Genomic DNA, 17,192 nt, shown 5'->3' with positions numbered 1-17,192 from the left:
AAAACAATATTAAGTAAAATTTTCAAATCCAATTAAAATAAAGCTTTTGTCGGAAAAAAATCTAAATATTAAAACTTAAAGTGCTAAATCTCATTTAAGATTTAAAAAACTATCTAGTGTCTTAAAGTAACTTAAGTTATCTTAAGTTAAAAATCTTTTTAAGTTTATATTGTCATTTGATTATACATTTACTTATCTTATGCATTTAAATATGAAGTTAAGATTAAAGTTTAAATGGATCAGATAATATTCGTATGTAATCAACAGTGTATGTACAATAAGCAAAATAAATTAAGCAAAAAAGCTAAAACTTATTAATATCAAAGTTATAAACTTAAGAAGTGAACAAAGAGAAAACATTATTAAATTTTAAATACAGAAAAACTTCGTAATGCTTATTAACATAAAATCACTTTAAATTATTACAAATGTAATATTTAACTATTAAATTCAAAAAAAATCATCTTTAAAAACATGTTTAACCGTCAAAATAAAATAAAAATGGAAAATCAAAAACAAGTAAGTTTTTCGTTTTAATTGATTTTTTTAATACAAATTTTTAATACTTATGCTCTTTAAGACGATAAATTTCTTTTTTCAATGATTAAAGATTGGTGAATTAGACTTAAAACAAGACTTTACGTTTAGATAGTAAAAATACTTACAGCAAGTTATAAAGTTTATTTTTCATTAAAAATAAACCTACGTTTTAATTTCTATTTTAAACGTCATTTTAGCAAGCGAGCTTTTTTTTTAAAGTTGCACTTGAAACTATGAAATAAATAAAAAGTGATATTTTCTTTACTTAGAAGTTTACTTATAGCTTGATATTATAATATTTTATATATTTTTATTTTCAAATTTGGAATTGTAGTTGTTAAAATTAAAAAAGCACCATGTTAACACAATCTTTTATATTTTTAGAAAAAAAAGTTCATTGTTAAAACTCTTGTAATCATAAAAATCTTTAGCTTTTTGTTAATGTTTTCCTTTTAATAAAATAATAAACAATGAACTTTACCGCAAGATCAACAACAACAGCATCCGAGACAATCCTACGACCGGTTTCGTCCTTATTAGGACTCATCAGGCAGGAATAGTCGCGAGAAACCGCTATTGTGATCTTAAACAAGCGGGCTTAAGTACTAAGTACTGAAGCGAACGTTTGTGGGTAAAGTTGAAAAAATGACACAGCTATATCATTCACAGCTCAACGTCTCAGACATTGTCAGCTTGTTGTGAGATTGTAGTCTGCGCTCGTTTGATCAGTTTTAGCCAATATTTATTTCGGCCATCATCAACAATGTTGAGATGTTTTATGCCATCGATAATAAACAATGAACTTTACCGCAAGATCAACAACAACAGCATCAGAGACAATCCTACGACCGGTTTCGTCCTTATTAGGACTCATCAGGCAGGAATAGTCGCGAGAAACCGCTATTGTGATCTTAAACAAGCGGGCTTAAGTACTAAGTACTGAAGCGAACGTTTGTGGGTAAAGTTGAAAAAATGACACAGCTATATCATTCACAGCTCAACGTCTCAGACATTGTCAGCTTGTTGTGAGATTGTAGTCTGCGCTCGTTTGATCAGTTTTAGCCAATATTTATTTCGGCCATCATCAACAATGTTGAGATGTTTTATGCCATCGATAATAAACAATGAACTTTACCGCAAGATCAACAACAACAGCATCCGAGACAATCCTACGACCGGTTTCGTCCTTATTAGGACTCATCAGGCAGGAATAGTCGCGAGAAACCGCTATTGTGATCTTAAACAAGCGGGCTTAAGTACTAAGTACTGAAGCGAACGTTTGTGGGTAAAGTTGAAAAAATGACACAGCTATATCATTCACAGCTCAACGTCTCAGACATTGTCAGCTTGTTGTGAGATTGTAGTCTGCGCTCGTTTGATCAGTTTTATCCAATATTTATTTCGGCCATCATCAACAATGTTGAGATGTTTTATGCCATCGATAATAAACAATGAACTTTACCGCAAGATCAACAACAACAGCATCCGAGACAATCCTACGACCGGTTTCGTCCTTATTAGGACTCATCAGGCAGGAATAGTCGCGAGAAACCGCTATTGTGATCTTAAACAAGCGGGCTTAAGTACTAAGTACTGAAGCGAACGTTTGTGGGTAAAGTTGAAAAAATGACACAGCTATATCATTCACAGCTCAACGTCTCAGACATTGTCAGCTTGTTGTGAGATTGTAGTCTGCGCTCGTTTGATCAGTTTTAGCCAATATTTATTTCGGCCATCATCAACAATGTTGAGATGTTTTATGCCATCGATAATAAACAATGAACTTTACCGCAAGATCAACAACAACATTTTTTCAACTTTACCCACAAACGTTTGCTTCAGTACTTAGTACTTAAGCCCGCTTGTTTAAGATCACAATAGCGGTTTCTCGCGACTATTCCTGCCTGATGAGTCCTAATAAGGACGAAACCGGTCGTAGGATTGTCTCGGATGCTGTTGTTGTTGATCTTGCGGTAAAGTTCATTGTTTATTATCGATGGCATAAAACATCTCAACATTGTTGATGATGGCCGAAATAAATATTGGCTAAAACTGATCAAACGAGCGCAGACTACAATCTCACAACAAGCTGACAATGTCTGAGACGTTGAGCTGTGAATGATATAGCTGTGTCATTTTTTCTACTTTACCCACAAACGTTCGCTTCAGTACTTAGTACTTAAGCCCGCTTGTTTAAGATCACAATAGCGGTTTCTCGCGACTATTCCTGCCTGATGAGTCCTAATAAGGACGAAACCGGTCGTAGGATTGTCTCGGATGCTGTTGTTGTTGATCTTGCGGTAAAGTTCATTGTTTATTATCGATGGCATAAAACATCTCAACATTGTTGATGATGGCCGAAATAAATATTGGCTAAAACTGATCAAACGAGCGCAGACTACAATCTCACAACAAGCTGACAATGTCTGAGACGTTGAGCTGTGAATGATATAGCTGTGTCATTTTTTCAACTTTACCCACAAACGTTCGCTTCAGTACTTAGTACTTAAGCCCGCTTGTTTAAGATCACAATAGCGGTTTCTCGCGACTATTCCTGTCTTTTAATAAAAGAAATTGGTTTTAGTTTTGAAAAATTACTTTAAGATTAAATATTTTTCAGAAATAACAAAATTTAATTTCCGAACTAAAAGATCTTTATCTTTTGTATGACTTGTTATGTTAATTTTTAATTATTTATGAAATACTACAACTTTTTTAAAAATATGAACTAAGTAAATTTAAAATAAAACTAACAAATAAAAAATTGAAATGAAATTACATTTTTACATGGGTTAAAAAAAACTCTGTAAAAATAAATTCAATATATTCATTGCTATGATTAAATAGTTAGTTTTTATTTAGTAGTTCTTAGAATGTAATGATTACAAAAAGTATGAACTTCTAAAGTTATTAAATTAAAAAATAATGATTTATACAAAAGTTTCATATTTTGTTGTTAACAATAAACTTTTTTGCTTTGTAAAACTATTTGAGTGTCAAACAAATTACTGTGAAATATTTATAGTATTAATACGTAACAATGCAGTTTACAACTATTTGTCCAGTACACTTCGTAATTCAAAAAAGAAGTATGATGTCATTCAAACAATTACATGTTTTTCTGGGTACTGATCAGTTGATTTTAAATAATATTTGTCATTTGATTTCGGAAAATTCAATACTATTAGATGTCGTAAATTTAGCTAAGGCTTTTGATTGTAATTTCCTGAAAATGTTGCGATTGTGTTATTGTCACCTTGTTTTGAAAGAGTTTCCTGTAGAACCAACGTATGCTTTGTTTCTAACTTTTGCTTAATAAACACCTTTCAAGAGACATTCACCGTTAAATGGGCAGTTTATCTTATTTCTACAATTTCAGGTTATGTTCGTGTTGTTTTCAGCCTCTAAAATATTTTTGTTGTGTAAGTTGATGAGGTTTCTTATATTGATTAACAGCATATTGGGCAATCAATTGCTTTGTACCTAGAAAGACAGATAATTGTTCTATTTGCAGACTAGAAAGAATGACCAGTGCGGAAGCGGACAGAGATAAAGAACTCAATGCAAGAAAAGAAGTAACTTCAAAAGGCCCCACTTTAGATCTATTTATTTTTAATTTTTATTTTTATTTTTATTTTCTTTACTGTCGTAATTTTTGTTTATTATACCATCTTAAGTTTTATCTATTTATTTATTGCTATCAATTTATTTACAAGTGTTTTTTCATTTGAAGACTGTTTTGCTTAGTTTGATTTTACTATGAATTAATTAACTTCCCTTTTATTTGCTCAGCACGCAATTACAATTACTAATTGATTACTAACCAGTTACTTTCTCATCACCTAATTTCTTTATATATATTTGTGTGCTTCATATCATTTTATTGCCACTTAAAAAAGCTCTGAAAAACCTTTTAGGTGAGCTTGAGTTGACAATTGTTGAACATTAAGCTCTTATATATTAAGCCATTTACTTTCAATAGATTTATAACATATGTATACTTAAAAACTCCATTAAGTTGAGCTGTTTATAGTAAAGAGAAAGTTTTTAGTCTTATGAATTCTGTTTTTTTATTTGTTTTTTGTGTAAAAAAAGTGCTTTAGTTGGTTTTTTTTTTTTTTGGAAATATTTTAGATAGCCAGTATTGTAAATATTTAACATAAAATATGCTAATAAGAAACTTTGTAAAAAATGAATTAATCTATATTTTTAGTTTTTTATGTGAGTTGATTTATAATTCTTTGATACTTGAAAAGCAAGTATACTATTTTAACTAAAACAAATCAACTCACATACAAAAAACTCCAAATTTGTAGGTATATTTATTCTATAAACCTTAAAAACCTAGAAATAGTTTTAAGCATGATTTCATTTTACTAAAAGCTAGTCCTAAATACGTTACTAAGTTTTAACTGGAGTTTTTACAGACATAATTGAAATGTTATTACAAGAAAAGGCCACGCAAATATTCAAGCATTAAACCTCGAGTTAAAATAAACAGACGTTTATTTAGCGGTAAGTTCTTATTATTTATTTTTTTAAACTTTAAAAACTTTTTTTACATTTCGAGTTGAGTGACAAAGTGTTGCTGAAAAATAAATTGTTAATGTTATATCAAAAAACATATTGTTTTTCGTTATGGTTTTGTAATATCTAAGAATTTAAGGAATATTTTTTTAAGCAAACCAATTTTCTTGAATGTAGAACTTAGTTTGTCTGAAGTAGGTTGAACAAGTTTTAATTAAGATTATAACCGGGTATTTTATTGTTGTAGTACAGAGTCGTTATTTGTTTATTAGCATAGTTGAATTTGAAAACCTTGTAAAAATGTAGTTTGTTTAATTATAGTATGGAGTTGAAGTAGAATAATTACTTCTATTCAAAAAAGTACATATAAAATCAATATTAGTTAAGAAGCTAAAACTTTCAGAAAAGTTGCTTTCAAAACTAGTATAACAGTTGTCATTCTTAAGTTTAAGGAGATGTTTCTAGTGATGTAGTTCAAATAACTAAAACAATGAACAAAATTATTCTTTATTTTAAGTTAGAAAAAATTTTAAATTTATGATTTGCAAAAAAAAAAGGTTAAGATTTGTTTTTAAGTCTTCAAATAGGACTTAATTGGTAAAATAGAGTTTAAAGCAGGGACGTATACCTATGTGCCAAAAAACTTGCTTTTATTTCAACTTAAAAATATTCTGCTACTTAGCTTTTAGTATTCATTTATACTTAGTTATGCACTCCTGAGAGATAATTTCGACATATATGCACTCTTTAGCGTTTTTAAACGTAAAAATTAAACGAATTAAATACATCCAAGATGTAACATTAAGCTCGTTAAAGCTTTAATTTGACAAAAAGCTGCATTGCAAAATTGATTATAATGGAAGCTGTAGCTTCAAAAGTTAAAATCATACAATTTTACGTTACAAAAATTTGCATAACTTGTTATAACTATTGACTACGTAAAATTTTGACTTCAAAACTATATAAATGTTTTTGAATTAAACTGTGATTTTCTTATACTTATTTTAATGAATGTTTTCTGGGTTTACACAAGTGGTAACACATGAAGAGTCAAAGGTGAAGCAAAATAAATTGCCTTGTATACACTTATTACTTTTACTTCAACGTTCCATTTTTGATGTATTAACATAACTGCATATTTTCAGATTAAATTCAATAACATTAGAGGTAGTTTAAATTGCTGTGTTCCCGCTAGGACGTTACCACGCGTCATTTCAGATGTTTTAATTTTCGTAGAATCGTAACTTTTTTGAGCTAGCTACGTCCCTGCTTACTACTAATAACTGAATTTTTATTTAAGCAGTGTTTACTTTGAACATTGACTAGAAGAAAGTAGAAAGCTACATTTTTCTTATAATTTTTTTTGTAGCTATATTGATTTTGAAACTTAACTAAAATTTAAACTTTTACCATAAATTCAATCTTTATATTAAAATTTTATTTGTTTCGTTTTGAAGTGTAAAGTTTGAAATAAACTTTTATTTATTTGTTTAAATACTATTTTCAATGACTGTTACATATACTTTTAGATTTTTTATTTAAGCACTTTCGAGGTCTTGGACCGAAACTTGGTTATTTTTATATCTCATCTAGTAGTTAAGATACTGTTTAATTAAATATGAGATTATGATTGCTTAAAAAGTATGATGGACTAAAAGATTGAAAAAGTTTTTACAGCATTTAGTATGTACTTTAAGCATAAAATAAAAAGATATTGTTTATGATATAAATATTATAATTGAAAATTATCGTATAGTACTATTAGGCTTTAAAAAAAACGTGCTTGTAATAACTATTAAAAAAATTTTATCTTTATCATAAAATTTATAACGTCTAGAACAAAATATGCACCATTATAATAACTACAGATATAACATTGTTGTTAATAATGACGTAAATGATAAATTTAAGTGATATTTTGTTTATGCTTATGCCAAAACATTTAAAAGCGCACTCAAAACTAATCGAAGGTACAGTTTGCTTGTTGTGTTGTATGAATTTTAGACTTTGGTAATTTTGTAGTAGGCTTAAAAATAAAACGTTGTAATCATTTAATAATTTATCTTAGTATTGGTAAATATCATAGTAAATAGTTTAAAAAAAAAATAAAAAACTAATAATCTATTTTGTTCTTTATATGAAAAAACTATTTTAATTTAGCATAAATTAAAATATGTTGTGTAAAAATTAACTTTTTGTATAGAAATAAATGTTATTTAAAAATTCAAACACGTATATACTCACAGCCGTTAAATAAATAAGTATTTATTATACTTGCATTTTTTTATTAATATTTATATCACTGTATATTTTGATTAAATACAACTTTTGAAAAACTTACAATGCTCGATATTGTAAAATAAAATTTAAACTAATTTTGTTGTTACGCTTCGTATATGTTATAGGTATAATACTAGACATATTTACAATAAATTTTATGCAAAATTAGTCTTATAAAAACTAGATTCATTGGAGATATATAATTTATTGAAATCAAGCTCGCCTATTAACCTTGAAAAAACAAAAAATAGGTTTTTAACTATTTATAAAGTAAAAAAAGGTGTAAAAAACTAATTAAAAACTAACGTAAAAAGTTTATGACTTTCGTTAAACTAAGGAAACTATTTTGTCTTATAAATTAAAATTTTTCGTTAAACGCTTGGACATTTATTAAATAAGATTGAGTTAAAATTATTGCTAGTAATCATTTACCTGGCTAACTGTTAGTAATGGTTTAAAATCAAAACGTCTAATAGTTTCACAAAATGCTTGTTACAAAGAAAAAAATTGTACTGTTATAGTTTATAGCTATGAACTTTATTAAAATAATGAAGTTAATCTAACATGTTTGATCATAAGTTCACGTGTTTAAATTTAATTTTGGTTTTACGTTTTTTTAGACCATTAGAAATTTTCTAACAAATTTAAAAAGTTCTTTTATTTTACCGTTAACAGCTTAAATGGGACATTAAAAATAGATCAAAATTATAAGCTAAAATAATCTACTATTATGACGTATTGATTTAGACTATCGTTTATCAAAAATACTTCAAAATTTTCAACAGGTACAACTGATACACACTTAATTTGTTTACAATAACATGATAGTGTAAGTTCCCAAATGTTCTTAATAACTTTATCAAACTAAAATATAAAATATTTTGGCGGTATAATATTTTAGATAAATTGATATTTATAAGCTTGTTTTTTGTTCATTAGCTAACAAGGAAGCTGAAACGTCATACACGACAAATTAGAATACAATGTAAATATTTAATTGTGTTTAAAAATTATTAAAATATAAATTTATTTTTAATATACTGTGAAGACCTTTTGGTGTTGCAACTCTTTTAATTAACTAAATATCTTGAAAGTAGTGCTTTTTATAGGACATTATTATTCGAACAATTAGTTGGAAAAAACAATAGCAAATGATATATATCTAGTTTAAGTCGTACTTATTTTGTTCATTCACTCAAACTGAACCTGTTTTAATTTTAATTTTTTTTATTTTAAAAAGATTTTAACATTCATATTTTAAACAAAAATAATTTATATGTTTAACTTTTCCATATGACGTAAAACACTTGGTATTTAAAATATAAGTGATAATTAAGCTCTAACTAAGATCTACATTTATGAAATTAATGCAATAGAACACAGTACAGAACAAGGAAAGTTTGTTACAATAATGTTTTGTTTTATTAAAGATTTCAATAAATACTATTATAATTTTTAAAATTATAGTAATAGAGGTTTTTTTGTGTTGCTATCTATTTTCAGTTATTTTTACTACTAGTTACGTTGTGAGTTTACGTTTTTTGCTTTTAAAAAAAGGAAACGTTATTTATACAATGAGTTGCACCTTAGTTTAAATAAATATCATAAAATACTAAATTATAAATTGAAAATCGTGTTTAAATGATAAACTGCAAATAATTTTTTCCACGTAGTTTTACAAATAATGAACAAATCGTTTTGTTTTGTTCTTTTGATATTGCTCAATTCAGTTAAACCAGACATATGGTTGCACTTTCCAAGGGGTTCCGGCAACAGACTGAACGAGAAAACAACGAATAGAGCAAACGGTAACCGACTCTTCGATTCTCAGGCAAGTTGTTGAGTTTTAATTCAAGTTGTTAAGTTTTAATTAATTTTTTGTTGTAAATCAAAAGTAAAAGTTAAAGCTTTGGTATCATCATAAGTTCGCGTTTCTTTCAAACTTTTGTTTCTGCCAGTTTTAAAAGTATTTAGCTTCATAAAAATAAGTGCTATAACACAGAACAATGCGAAAGGTGGTTATAATGTAGGAGACGCTGTTCAAGGCGCTTCACAGAATGAGCAGCAACAATATCGGATGGTGAGATTTTTTTTAAATTGTTTTATTGGCTATTTAATAGTTACCAACTGTATTACAAGTATTTTTAATACCTGCATAACTTTTAAAAATATTTTATCAATTTAAAAACATTATATCTTTTTATGGGTTTCATTTTGGTAATTTTTCAATAAACTTAGTTTTTTACCCCTGAAAACGTCATAAACGGTCGTAAAACGATGTAGACAGAATAGTATTTCAGCGCTAAACAAAATATTCAAGTACAAGAAAACAAAACTTTCCGCAGCGCTACTTCGAGAGCGGCGTTGAGGGGAGGAGCGAGCTGGAAGTGACGTGGACCAACCAGCACGGGTGCGGTCATGACGTCACCAACGAAAACGGACCGCTGAAGGTGAACTGCAACCTGGTGCTGCAGTACATGTGCCAGGAGAACAAGGATGAGGGCGGTGACAGCGGCAACTCCAACGTCAGGAAGGACTTGTTCCGTGAGTTGTGTTGAACAATTGTGGAGCTTTGGAATTAATAGTTGATCTACAAGAATATTCATAATATCCGTTTTTTTTTTAATGTTCTATGCTTTAAAATATTTTTTTTTTTAAATTTGAGGTTAGTTTTAAATGTGTTTAAAATATACTAAAAATTTAATACAAGGGTTTTTCAAAGCGTGTCGTTTTAAACTACAGTGTCCAAAAACAAAGTTTATGTGCTATATATTTAGTATAGAATATGTTTATAATTTTATTTATCTTGCGTTGAAAAAGTTTTTAGTTAGTTGGTGACCAGTTTTATAATGTTTTATTCTTTAAAGTACAGTAATAAGATTTTTTACAAAATAATAATAGTTTTTCATAAGCTAAAAATTAAATAAATTTATTCTCCTGTGCGAGGCTTTTTAAAAGAAGCTTAGGAGTCACTTATTTAATATTAAATCAAAAACAAACTTATTTAAAATAAAAAATATTATTTCTGAAATACATCTCAATATACAACTATTTACTTAAAACTATAGTTTTAAATGTAAATATTTTGTAGCACTGTTAAAAAACAAAAAATATATTTTTTTAGCTCAAGATCTGATAACATTCCGCAACGGCAAGGAAACGACGACACCTAGTTACCAGGAAATCGGCGCAGGTGAGACAACCAAGGCGCAGTCGGAAGCCCGCAAGAACAATGCAAAGGCTGACAACGCGCAAAACAAAGGGTTGCACGAGCCCTGGTGGTGGTACGACGATTGTAATTGGAGGAAAAGAAACGAAGGTTTGCGCTGATTGGTTTAAAATACGTTTAGTTTATAGTTGGTAAAAGTTTTTTAGTTCAAGTCAAAAAACACTAAAAATTTCATTTTCAGCTACTAATACCTAGCGTACAACTAACGAATATTCTTAGCACAAGTGTATTACAGTTTAAAAATTGCGGTAGACACTATAACATGCTTTTAGAGGTAAACACATTTCAGGATTGTTCCTGGCCGTTCAGGGAGGAAACATCCAGAAGAACGCTGACAACGTTGAGAGCGCGGTTCACACGCGGCAGAACCCCGGAGGCACTAGGAGGGGGTACGAGTGCGCGGAGGAGAGAGACTACTTCCCGTACTGGCACCCCACCCCGTGGAGGGACATCGCGGTACTTTCCCCAAACTACGACCTCTGCCGGTTTGTTGTTCTTTGTTGTTTGCTTGTAAGTTGATGTTTAAGTGTTTGTGGGCTTGTTTTTTGGTTTCTGCTACTAAAGATGATATCTAATTGAAACTAGTAACTGTATACTTTAAATTTGTAGATTAAACACCACATTTGCAGAAACTATTTGTTTATTGATTTTATTTTATAGTCTCTTTTGTAACTATAAATTGCAACATTTTATAAAGTTTAAATACCTCAACCGTCAAAATTTTCAAAATTTTGTTAGTCATAGCGCCTTGCTCATATAAAATCCTGCAAAGGTTTAACAAATCAGCTTGTTCTGTTAAGTAGGTAGTTTTTTAAACAAAATTTATAAACATGTTAGTCGTAAAAAAACTGTATGTAGTTTAACTTCATTCTGTTATCAAAACATTTTTCTCTTAGTAGTCTGAAACAGTTTCATTTTTTCGACGATTTTTATCGATCATAACTTTTCATCGCAAAATTTTAACAGGTACTACAAGGAGAACAGTTTCAACAGTCGAGCGTACGGGAGGTGTGTGGAGAAGTTTCCCGACGGCGGGTACAGGCATTACTCTGAAGCGAACAATCCGGACTCGTGTGATGACAAAGGCGGAGAGTGGCGAGATTTTCACAATTACAACGAACTTTCTGACGAGGACAACGAGCAAGATGTACGTTTGAGTTGTTCGTATCAATAATTGGTGGAAGTTTTCGCATACAATAATTTTTACGAGTCTTGTAATAACTTATTTGAACTTTTTAATCTTCTATTTTTTTCTTGATTTCGGTGAGAATTATTTTCGTTGCAAAAATAGTGCTCAACTAAATTAGTTTTTTTGTAAGTCTTTTTCAAAATTTTTAATAAAAAATCCGACTCAGTAATTTTCAAATATTTATATTTATTGTAACACTAGTTAGTTCGGTGTAATTATTTAAATTTTTCAGTTTATAGTTTTGATAAGGTTTATATACGTAATAAAGTACTTCATTATTCTTTTCAGCATTTAAATACTTTCTTGTTCATTATTTTAATACAGGGCGACAAAGTTTTACAGTAAAAAATTAATTTGAAACTTTATGCACAACAATAGAAATCTTTTTTTTAGTGCTTAGCAAACAACAACGAGAAATTGAAGTCAATTGGAATTGTTTACAAATGGGGAAGGCCGCTAATATCGGAAAAAATTGACAAGTATGAAGAAATCGAAGAGCAATGTTTCATTTCACCACCGCCTATTGAATGCGAGGTAGTTTATTATGACGTAGCAAGCTATATTTAAATTACTTCCTCGAATAAACGTGAGCGAATTTCCTGCTAACAGTTTTCACAAAAGCAAACGTGATAAACAAAACATAATTTTTCTCAATTAAAGGTTGTAAGTTAAAGTTGTTTCATCTAACAAGAAATACTGTTCAAATTTTTCTTTTTTTAAAACTGTTTTAATTAAAACATACTTGATACAAAAGTATACGATAACTAGATAATACGTTTTTATTCTTTTTGATGTTTAGTAATACTATTAATCGATTAAAATTGAACTTCAACATTTCAAAATTTAAAAAATGAAATTGAAACATTTCAAAGGTTTCGGATTTTTCGCGGGTGAACCACCTTGGGGACACAGACAGGTTGGGAGGGGGAGGGGAGCTCCGTTACGTGTGGAAGCTTCCTCATTTCATGACTGAAAAAGATCAAAGATGCGTCTTCAGAACCAGGTTTAAACTGAATTAACTTCTGATTTCATTTCACAGTATTTTGATAGCGAAGTAACACGTAGAGTTTAATTGAACGTTGTTGTTTTAAATACTTTAAACTGTATTTATTTAACGGTTAAAAATACAGTTTATGTCAGAAAAAAGCAATATATAAAATATCTAAAAAAAATTAGAGAATAACTTAATTCTTAATTTCAAAAATATATGTTTCTGAGTTCGGTAAAAACTTTTTGATTTTTATTTAACGTTTATATCGGAAAACATAATTGTTTATTATATCAATGTTACATTTTTAAGTACGAACACACAACAATTAAGTTAACAAAGTTAATATTATATAAAACATTTAATGGAAAACATAATTTGAAAAGTAAGATATTATCAATATATAATTAATATTACAAAAACTAAATAACAGGTACAACATATCAACTGATGATTATAACTCGTGGAATACTGATGCAAGGTTAGTTTATCAAAACATCCTTTTAGCATTTTATTTTAAAATATCAATCCTTGCCTAAACAAAAACTTTATAAGTAACGATGTCAACAACAAAAAGTTTCAAATAAAACACACTTGAATAAATATTTCTAAAAAACAGGAAATTTAAATCAATAAAAAAGTAAAATACTTTATAAAATCAAAAAGTTTGTTGAACAAATGTAATAATTTCGACAGCGACAACGACAACGACGACGTCATAGAGAACAACAAGAAGGTTGACGTGGGGGAGGGAGTGGAATTGCAAATTGCCCTCAACACGCAGCAGACCGGCAGGACGTTTCAGGACAGGAGCCACGTCTTCATCATCAGAAAGCGAACAAGCGGTGAAATTTCAAAACAATGCTGTTGTTTTTTGTTGATTTATTTAACATACTTTGAGTGCAAAGTTGTATACAAAAATAGAAAGTAGTACACTAAAATCAAATAATTAAATCATTGTTAAACTTAAACGTATAAACTAATATTAAGCTCTTAGCTTCTCGATAGTAAAACAACAATATTTCACTCTTGCAGTCGTAAATATAATTTAAGGAACAAATAAACGTACAGATTTATTAACTGAGTGGTTATTAAAAATCACTTTTTATTATACTTGAAAAACAGCTAAACTGAACAGTATTTGATTAAAGTGATTCTATTTCAGGAATTCCAGACGACAAAGTGATAAAAAACGTGAACGTGCGAGGGAAGAGGGGAAACGGGGTGCAGACTTTTCCCGGAGTTGAGTACGACTTCACCCCGACGAGGAGGACTTACTCGACTGACGACTTGATCCACATACAGTGGACAGGTTCCAACACTCACGACAACAGTAAGTTCGCAGCATCTTGTTGTTTACGAGCATTTGTGAAGTACCTCGAGTTTTATATATGTTTGTTAAATATATGACGCCATTACACAAGTTTTAAAATATAAATTGATTATGTTATTGATCTTTTTGTTTATGTTTACGTTTGTAAAGTACCTTAAGTTTTATATTTGTTTGTTAAACCATCGTTAAAATTTGTTGCAACTCATAGTGCTACAGAAATTTGTGTAGTCTGTAGAAAAAGATTTCCGAGAAGTTAAACTAAACTTAAATATAACCTGTTTTTTTAAAGCTTTTTTGTAGATCAGTTTTCATCTGATTCAAAATAATCTTTATTTAGAAAGGCAGTTTGCTGCTGAAAAATGACAATTGTAGCGCTCAGATAATTAAAAGTATATGACGCCATTACACAAGTTCTAACTTTTAAACCACAAATTTTTTGAACAGATGACAACGGTAGCGATGGAAAAGGGGGGAGTGCTGGTCAGGGGACAGCCGGTACCGACCGACACAACATGGTGCAAATACTCGCCCCTAACGAAAACTTCCCGATACCCTACGAATCTTCTGACTTTACTAAAAGTGCTAAATTTATTTTAAGTTGCCTTCAAAATAAAACGTTACTTAAATGCTACTGCTCTTAATTTTACGAGTTCTTAATCTATAAGAAATCCACTATGTGTTTAATTCAACTCATGAAACTAGTATCTGTTTTTTTTATTGTTGTTATTAAACTTTTACTGCTGTTTTTATCAGATATGAAAGTTTATTGGAGTAGTTACGATGAGGAGGATGCAGAAAGCATCGCGATCCAGCTCGCTTCTTCAGGACATTATCAGTGAGTCGCGTTAAATTTCGTTTAGTTTTCAACTAAAAACGAAACTACTCGCTATTAATACTGTAAACAGCATATGACATTATTTTTATCATAAAAGTAGAGCAAAATTTGATTTAATTGCATAAAGTATAATCAGTGACATAACCTTAAACAAAAATTTGATTTTCAACAGTTGCAAAAAAGCAGCTGACTGTGACGAAAAGTCTGTCGAAACGGGAGCAGAGGTTGGTTCGCTCCTTCAAAATGCCACCCCTTCGTTTTCAGGGTTGGTTGTGTCCCTGAATGCGGGAACCTACCATTTTATGTGCACCAGAAACAACCAGTTCACTAACAGAAGTCAAAAGGGGGTGATGCTTGTTATGAAGAAATGAATAACATTGTTTAAAAACTCAGTCTTATTTCTTAAATAGTTTATTGCTAGAAAATAAAGTTTTACAATTATGTAATACAAGCTTAAAATCTTTCTCTCACTTTTGCTACCATAAATTGGGTTAATGCTTTTAAGTGAATAGTTAGTTGAATATAACTTGTTACACTTTTTTTAAATCGTTTTTTAAGATATTAAATTTTTTCTTAAAAGTTATAAATTTTTTGTGTTTAATGCTAAACTAAACTAACTACTTTTATACTCGTTACTATGAATTATGAAAATGATCAGTTTTATATTAAGAAATAGTAGAATACTAAAAACTGTTTATAATATTTAATAAGAATAATGATTTTTAAGATTACTAGCCTTTTATAAACAACGAGTAGCGTTTAGTACAAAAATAAATCTTTACCGCTTTGATTTTGTAAATAAAAAATAACTTTATCTTAACTTTTATGGAGAAAAAATTTTAAACTAGACGTGACAGTTTTACAACTCAAATCTTTTACGCAGAGTATTATAAAAATTTATTAAGAAAATCGCTATCAGGCTGCGGTTTGAGACCATGTTTACTTTTTAACACACTACTCATCAAAAAATATTGAAACAAATTTAGTGGTGAGATAATATAATTTCATGTAAGGAAAATATTTTGAACTATAATTTAGGTTTTTGGTTATGAAACATACCCATAAGTGCAAATTTTATGTAAGAATATAAGATTTTAAGACTATAGAGTAAAATACAAAGGTTAGAAATAAAGGTTTTCTGTTGGGCTAAAGTATCAAAGTATTAAACTAAACAATTAAGTTAGTTTTTTTGAATAAAACTTTGGGATATCGTAAAAAAGTGAAATCGATGCAAAAATATCAATTGAAAAATGGAAAACTTGAGTGGAAAATTACACCCTGATAAATGTGTCAACCATGTTAAATTATTTGAATGTGTAAAAGTGGCACTCTTAAACGTGTAAAAATTGAAATACACAACTGATAAAATTTAAAAATATATATATAATTAAAGTTATACTGAACTAAGTTAATAATAAACTAATTAAACTTTTATAATATGTAGTATTATCGACTTTGCTTTTATAGCATCATTGGTTGTACTGTAAATTAGTTTTAAAATTGAAAAATAAAACGGAAAGGTTTTATTTATTTCCATGCTTACAACTACAATTCCATCATTATTCATATGTCAATTAATAAAAATTGAAAAATTTTTTTTTTTAATTACCTAAAAATGATTTTAACATACTTTTATATAATATTTTTTTATAAGGTCCGAAGTGTAATAATAAGTTTTTTTTTAAGTCAAAATGTATTATATTTTTAACATAATTTCCCAAACTAAGTTATAATTAAGAGCACAGTTAACACGAATGTATTAAACAACCAAACTTAAGAAATTTTAATTTCTAGTAAGAGTAACATAAAAAAATAATTATACAACATTACATCTAAATTGACATTACATTATATACTAAAATACTAATGTAACACATCTAGGCTTCAGTTTAAGGGGAAGACCAATAATTGTATTTTAGAATACTTATTAATGAATGTCTTTTTAATCTTAACAAATGCCTTTTTTTAAGGGATATCTCTAATTTTTCTTTAAATGTTTTGATTATGCATTTAAACTCTTTTTTTAAATATCTAACAAACAATTAATCATATAAACGTAGAGACTTAATAAAGAGTTATGTACAAACTGTTTAACTGTGACGTTGGTGTATGACTGGATATTCGAATGGTTTTTTTAAAACCAAGTTCTTGGAATAATTTTTGAGCTTATTTTTGCCATCTATAAACTGATAGAAAATAACTTTTATTTATGAAGTTTGACTAGTGTATTGTATAGCTCTTTTACAGAAACTAAGTTACCGAGTTTTTATT

The 17,192-nt window shown here is 28.8% G+C and overlaps 2 protein-coding genes across 2 annotated transcripts; both read left to right on the top strand.

The window, feature by feature from the left end:
- Positions 1 to 4,064: 4,064 nt before the first annotated feature.
- LOC145836316 (protein DD3-3-like) lies at positions 4,065 to 14,727 on the top strand. Its single transcript, XM_082944128.1, has 14 exons — positions 4,065 to 4,115; positions 8,724 to 8,745; positions 9,078 to 9,178; positions 9,350 to 9,427; positions 9,693 to 9,891; positions 10,472 to 10,666; positions 10,866 to 11,061; positions 11,543 to 11,723; positions 12,159 to 12,299; positions 12,638 to 12,768; positions 13,187 to 13,234; positions 13,450 to 13,598; positions 13,919 to 14,086; positions 14,531 to 14,727. Exons 1-14 carry the CDS (start codon positions 4,065 to 4,067, stop codon positions 14,725 to 14,727), a joined length of 1,857 nt encoding a protein of 618 aa, XP_082800254.1.
- A 114-nt stretch (positions 14,728 to 14,841) lies between these two features.
- LOC145836314 (uncharacterized) lies at positions 14,842 to 15,292 on the top strand. Its single transcript, XM_082944127.1, has 2 exons — positions 14,842 to 14,921; positions 15,094 to 15,292. Exons 1-2 carry the CDS (start codon positions 14,842 to 14,844, stop codon positions 15,290 to 15,292), a joined length of 279 nt encoding a protein of 92 aa, XP_082800253.1.
- The last annotated feature ends 1,900 nt before the right edge of the window (positions 15,293 to 17,192 follow it).

The sequence above is a fragment of the Thalia democratica genome, chromosome 5 (genome assembly GCF_965202585.1).
Source record: "Thalia democratica chromosome 5, ktThaDemo2.hap1.1, whole genome shotgun sequence".
NCBI classification, from domain to species: Eukaryota; Metazoa; Chordata; class Thaliacea; order Salpida; family Salpidae; genus Thalia; species Thalia democratica.
Note: the sequence above shows the minus strand (reverse complement) of the source record. Positions and strands in the feature narration are given on the sequence as shown.